The 6,747-nt window shown below is 34.8% G+C and overlaps 1 protein-coding gene across 4 annotated transcripts; it reads left to right on the forward strand.

The window, feature by feature from the left end:
* Positions 1 to 345: 345 nt before the first annotated feature.
* LOC140966904 (protein HESO1-like) lies at positions 346 to 6,166 on the forward strand. Of its 4 annotated transcripts, none has more exons than XM_073427195.1 (8): positions 346 to 1,642; positions 2,788 to 2,952; positions 3,695 to 3,750; positions 3,942 to 4,037; positions 4,575 to 4,644; positions 4,933 to 5,063; positions 5,243 to 5,353; positions 5,464 to 6,157. In XM_073427195.1, exons 1-8 carry the CDS (start codon positions 1,504 to 1,506, stop codon positions 5,665 to 5,667), a joined length of 972 nt encoding a protein of 323 aa, XP_073283296.1. In that variant the 5' UTR covers positions 346 to 1,503; the 3' UTR covers positions 5,668 to 6,157. The 4 variants fall into 4 exon arrangements, with proteins under 4 accessions (XP_073283296.1, XP_073283295.1, XP_073283298.1 ...); XM_073427194.1 differs by having other exon boundaries at positions 3,695 to 3,870; positions 5,464 to 6,152; XM_073427197.1 differs by lacking the exon at positions 2,788 to 2,952 and having other exon boundaries at positions 5,464 to 6,166.
* The last annotated feature ends 581 nt before the right edge of the window (positions 6,167 to 6,747 follow it).

Below are 6,747 nucleotides of genomic sequence, written 5' to 3' on the forward strand. Positions count from 1 at the left end.
AAGATCAGAAAAACTTGATGTATGCACATTGCGGTTTTTATAAACATCTGAACTTTAATAAAATAGCAGAGAATAATAGAGATGAGATATTAAATTTAATAGTATAAATAAAAATAATATTATAACTATAAAATTAACCAAGGCTCAAACTGTTTTCACTCACAGGTGTCAAATATGAATTTTAAAAAATTAATATGTATTAAAATTAAAATAAACATATATTTAGCAAAATAGAGGGTATTTTCAAAGAAAAAAGAGTCTGGCTCGAACGTGCAGACTTTGACCTCACATCATCCTAAATCGTTGTCATGGATTCAAACTAAAGTCTCAAGTTCACACTCACACACACTAAGTAGGCGAACAAACACGAAACCGAACCCCTCTTTACTGGTACTAGAGATGGATCCTGCCATAACTTTGTAGAAAAAAGTTAAATTTTGAATTGTTTCTGTATGAAGTTGAGGCGCTGTAGCTTTTGATTCGATCTTTAAAAAAAATTTGATTGTTTGCATACAGGGGATTTGATTTTTATCCCAATTTACGAGTCTTTTTTTTTCAAGGGACTCGAAAAATTCGGATCTTTACCCGCGATTACCTGTTTCCGTTTCTATTCGCTACGAGATTGGGATTACGATATTTTTTTTTCCATGTATGTGTACGTGTGATGGGAGTTCATTGATTGTCTTCATTTTGTCTAGCGGATTCGCTTGGGCCATGATTTATGCGTGTGCATATGCTAATACTGATGCTTTTTAACTTTGATGAATCGAAACAATGAGAAATACAGTTAACAGCCATTATAGTTACATACTCGATTTGATCAGAGAACTTTTGCAATGCGCTTTCTGAATTTAGTCAGCAATTTGTGTTTAACTCCTCTTCTTTGTTATTATGAAGCCATATTTAAGTGGTAGTTGATTACAATGGATATAAGTAACTAGTAATACGCTACAAAAAGGACTTTCTTTGTCACAATGTTTCTTTCCTTTTCTCAAAATTTGTCTCGTTACATGAAGTGGTTTTTTAATGGCTGATTACAGGGTTCTAATTCTTTGTGGTTTTCTTTACATTCGTTTTCTCTGTGCCTATCTTTATGCCAGGGAATTTGATTTATTCAGCTGTGGTTCCTGTTTTGATCTCTTACCCTGTATAATGCAATGTGATAATTTCTTGATGATCGTGTGTCCATGTAAATGAGCTAAGAACTAAAATCGTTGAAATTTTCATTTCGATATAGTTAAAGTTGTTTCACTTGTTTTTTTGTCCCCAATTTTTCAACTGTTGAGCTACTTATAGCATGTTCTATAGTAATTGGGTGATTTATTTGTTTATTCATGCTTATTTTAAAGTTACTTGGTTGAGCACCCATCATCAAGGAAAAAATCAGTTTTTTGTTTTGGGTTCACCTCTTATGGCTTTCTTTTGGTACTTGGCTTTTTGATGTAGGGGATTGTTCTTTTTTCCAAAGCCTGACACCGTTTTCAGCTTACAGAGACACTCCAAATGAATGGTTATAGCTCGTTGGAGCTTATCCTCAAGGATATTCTTCTTGCTATTAATCCCTCGAGAGAGGATTGGTCAGTGAGATTTCATACAATCAAAGAGCTTCAAGCTGTTGTTGAATCCATTGAAAATCTAAGAGGTATTTGGTGCTTTGTTTTGTGTTACATCTAATTCATTCATGCTATGTCATGGACATTTTTTTATGTTAAATATTTTTTGTGAAATTTAATGAGGAAAATTAAATGCATGAGACTGAAAGGTCTTCTGGGAATGGGATATTGGTGGCATTATTTAGAAGGGGGAATTGAATTATGGCCCATGGCTTCCCACTATCATCATCGTGTTATCTCCATCTATGACAACCAATGCTTAAGTTGGTGCCCTTAGTTATTATTCTAAAATTCAGCTCCATGGGCCATAATAATGTGTTGGAAGCCTTACTTTGAACTATTGGTGTGATTATTATGTCTCACATATTATTGCTGTAGCACATTGGCAAGTGAAATAAAATTTTCATGGAGAGACATCCTTTACTCCTGAAAATGTCTGCATGTTGCCAACTCATTCTCGACCTAAACGAACTCTTCTAGGACAGCTTCGACTCACCATGCATTTGACCCTTTGATGGTCCAGTATGCCCAAAAAGAAATGTTGAGTAGGTGATTCCATAATGCATATGTGAGTCAAGTATTCCAAAATTTTTCGCACTTTCATATTTAATCTTAAAGAACACATGTAGATTGCAAAAATTACTTTAGGTGATTATCATACAATGAAGTATGTGGACCATTTTCAAAAGCCACATCCAATCAGTTTTCCAAGGTTCTCGAAGTTCATTTGAAACTCTCTATTATCGTGTCTTAGAAAGTATCACGTGATGGTGGAAGTCCAATTCATTTTACTTACTTTTTTTTGCTTATCTAGGAGATTATGATGATATCTCTCTAACCTTTTGTTTTTGTTTTTTTTTTCAATTTCTAATCAAAGAAATGTCGGTTTAAATTGGTGCCATTGGCTGTACAATCTAAGAATGCCACTCGAAACATCGGAAACCAGAAGATTATCCTGAACAATGTTGATCTGTTGTATGCGAGAGCTTAATTCATGTGTTTAGCATTATAGCGTCCTGCCTTAAAGTTTCTCATTTAGGGAATTATGATCTCAATTATTTATTGTAGAACTTAGTCTTTCTTGCTCTTTTTTATTGTATGTACTTCTTGAAGAATAATTTCTATATGGGTGATTTTTCTTTTCTGCTTACAACATGTGATATTGAGTAAACAGGCGCTTCTGTGGAACCATTTGGATCTTTTACATCCAATTTGTTTACTAGATGGGGAGATTTGGATATATCTATAGAGTTGCAAAATGGTTCACATATCGCATCTCTTGGGAAAAAGCACAAGATAAATTTACTGAGAGACGTACTGAGAGCATTGAGAAATAAACGTAAGCCACTACTAATAAAAATGCTAGCATTCAGTGTCCTCGAAGTTTACTGTTTTTATTTTATTGTTAGTTATTTTTTTGGGTATTCTCAGTGTATGGACACTTTAGTTACAATTTTTTCGTGTTCTTAGTTATGTTATTATCGTTCAGCTATTTGCTCTACTTATTTGTTTCTTTCATGATTCATCTTTGCTAGTTACAAACACGAGGCAACTGGTAGGCTTACATTTCTTCTTTGTTTCGGAATTAGTTTCTCTCATGACTTGGAAATTAAAATGAGACGATGCTACTTCGTTTATGCTTACAGAACCTAAATTTGGGTTATGCACCATGGAATAAAAAAAAATTGTGTTGCAATTATTTCTCCATGTTATTATGTTACAACAAAAACAACAACAAATCTTTATTCCTAAGTGAGGTCAGATATATGGATTGTTCTACTTCATTGTGCTATATTCTCTACTATATCCTCGTTAACATTTTTAAATGAATTTTATCATGTTTTATCGTTGTTAACCAAGTCTTTTTTTTGTCTATCCACCTATGTTGTTGTGCTCTATCTTTGTCATGCCATTATGTTAGTGACATCTTAAATATATTTGGTTATATATATAGGAGCTAGAAATAGGTTTCTTGTGGGTGACACAAAATCACTGCTACCTCTTACATATAATGCAAAATGATGTCAAGATAGTCGTAACTGCTTCCTTATCTCTAATCCATCAATTTAATGTCTTTTCAGATGGATGGGGTAGAATTCAGTTCATCTCCAACGCAAGGGTACCCATTCTAAAGCTCGTGAGTGGCTATGGCATCTCGTGCGACATCTCAATTAGCAATTTATGTGGTCAAATGAAGTCCAAACTGTTGTTTTGGATCAATGAGATTGATGATCGCTTTCGTGATTTGGTTTTACTGGCAAGTTTTTCTAACGTTGTGATGAATGTGACCATACTCATGTTTAGAATTTAAACTAATTTTTTTTGCAGGTTAAGGAATGGGCAAAAGCTCACAATATCAATGACCCAAAATCTGGAACTTTGAATTCGTACTCTCTCAGTCTGCTTGTGGTTTATCATCTGCAGGTAGCTTTCCCAATTTTCTTTTTCATCAGAAATTATGAAAAGGAATTTCTTCGAGGGGTTTTGGGGTGATACTAATGCAATTTATCGCAGTCCTAGAGGCTGATAACATCACCTTGTCATGTGACCGTAAAAAAAAGGAAAAGAAAAGGGGGAGGGGAAAGGAAACATATGAGAACAAATGGAAAAAAATGTAACTACTGATTCAAATTATTGATCAACCTAGAAAAAATGCGATAAAGTGAAACAAAAAACTTGAATAACTTGGAAGGATGGAATTTTTACTGAAACTTATTGGGTGTTAGTATACTCACTCAAATTTTAAATGCAAGTCATATGCCTTCAAAAGTACAAATGCAAGTGTATTCCACAAAGGCGTGCTAAATGCAAATGGATTCTCCTTTTAATGGTTACATTATGTAAGGGCCTCACCCCATTATTCGTGTAAAAACTTATATGTATGTGGAAGATGTTTAATTGCAAATTTTACTGTCTATGATATTGTTTTCTTATCTGGATCATACTCATATTATCTTGCAGACTTTGGAACCTGCAATATTACCTCCTCTTAGAGAAATATATCCAGGAAATATGATCGAAGACCTTACAGGTATCTAATGAGCTTCTGTCATCATTTTTTCAGAATCATGTGTATATTCATATTTCCCAATTGATATCCCCGTGCATGCAGTTGGGTAGCCTAAATCCTTTTTTTTCCATTTAATCCGTTGAAAACAGTTTTATATTTTATGTTTGATTGAGGAGAACGATCATATCTCAGGTGTGATTCCAGAGTAAATATGTATTAATCAAAGCTGTTGGTGCATGCTCAATTTGAGTTAATTAACTGGTTTCTCTGACATGATCTTGATTCGTGTTTTTCACGCATCTTCTGAAGGAGTGAGGGCTGCTGCTGTAAAACACATTGAAGATATTTGTGCTGTAAACATAAACAGGCTCAAGTCCAATAGGTCGAGATTGATCAATCGAAGTTCTTTGGCTGAACTCTTCATTTCTTTCCTTGCAAAGGTATTTTTAATACCCAAAATTAGCATAGCAACATCGTCGCTCATATTTGAAACTTCATATTCATGTTCCAAAAAATCGTCAAGATTAGAATTAAAGTTACTTAATACGGAATAGAGAACATAATAGAGCACAGCTCTTCCAATGAGATTGACGTAGATTTTACCTCATTGCACTTTCAGTTTGCTGACATTTGCTCAAGGGCTTCTGAGCAAGGTATTAGCCCATTTTCTGGACGACGGCAGGATATTTACAGCAACATGAGATGGTTACCATATACCCATGAACTATTTGTAATCTCTCTCTCCATCTCTCTCTTAAGTGTTTGTGGGTGACACTAGTAGAATTTTTCGTTTTTGATCCCTTTGAGCGGTCAACAATTGTTCTTGCTAATGATGGATAGGTTGAAGACCCCTTTGAGCAGCCAGAAAATACAGCTAGGACAGTTAGCAGCGACCAAATGAAAATTATTGTTGAAGCAATCCAGGCAACTCGGAGCGTTATCATTTCGCCTCGTCAAAAAAATCAAAAGTCTGTTGTTTCATTTCTGGTCAGGTCGCATATATCACATTTAGTAGCTAGAAAACCCCCATTGCGAATTCTGTAACCATGCAATCTGTGGCAAGATCTGTAACCAGGCAGCAGAAATGGCCCTAGTACTCATTTACAAGATCAGAGGAAACAAATGATGTTACATGTAGGGAAGCAGTTTCAGAAGCTGAGAATTGAGGAACAACAAAATCGGGCTACTAATTGGCAGGCATCTTCAAGTGAAAGGCAGCAAATTTGAAGGCCAAGATCCCACGAGTATTATTGGTCAACTTCATTTTGATGGCTAGGAACTTGAATATTTTGCAGGTGACTTGCAGAAAACCAATACCTCATGTCAACAATATAAGTGGCAAATTACCCCATCACGTGTTATTTAAAATCCAAAAGTAGCCCCAATATGTCTGCACTCAACGTCAATATTCTATTCAAGAGTGTCCCTTTACGAATGGTGATCACATTTGATAAAGAAAATGATTTAATGGAGGTTGGGATCTGAATTCATTGTTTTTATGAACACGGGTTTATGTAGTTTTCTTAGCCCTTTTGACGTTTACCTAGTTTTGTTTCCCCTTATGACATACTGTGTTTGAAGTAGACTTTGTGTTTAAAGACGAACCGAAGCCATGGGGAAACAGTATTTTTGGAACCGAATTGGGCAGTGACTGGACCGGTTGGCCTGGGAACCATTGACCTGATCGGTCCAAATATGTGCTAAAACTCATAAAAACGATCGAACAGTTTAAAACCACAGGGAACCGGATCGGGGTCGTAATTTGTATTTTGAAATTTGAAATACGATCTTTATTTGGATAATTATTGTATTTTTCAGTTTACAAATTTAGTAAAAACTGTAAAGTAATAAATAATAGTATACTACTATTTTATTTACTTTATAAAATGAATATAATATTGATTTTTATTAATCTGGTTCGACCGTCGAGAGGAATTGGTTGAACAGTTATTGATTACCGGTCCGATTACTGAAACATTGGAGAAACAAATGTCTCAGAAGAAACAAGTCTATTTTTCAGGGAGCGGGCTAATTTTATAAATTATGCACAAGATTATTTTCTTTACTTTACTTTAATCTGAGGCGTTTGTCACAAGTCAAGATCCTATAACTAGCATGAGGTCC

Source organism: Primulina huaijiensis, unplaced genomic scaffold (genome assembly GCF_012295235.1).
Source record: "Primulina huaijiensis isolate GDHJ02 unplaced genomic scaffold, ASM1229523v2 scaffold208218, whole genome shotgun sequence".
Taxonomy (NCBI): domain Eukaryota; kingdom Viridiplantae; phylum Streptophyta; class Magnoliopsida; order Lamiales; family Gesneriaceae; genus Primulina; species Primulina huaijiensis.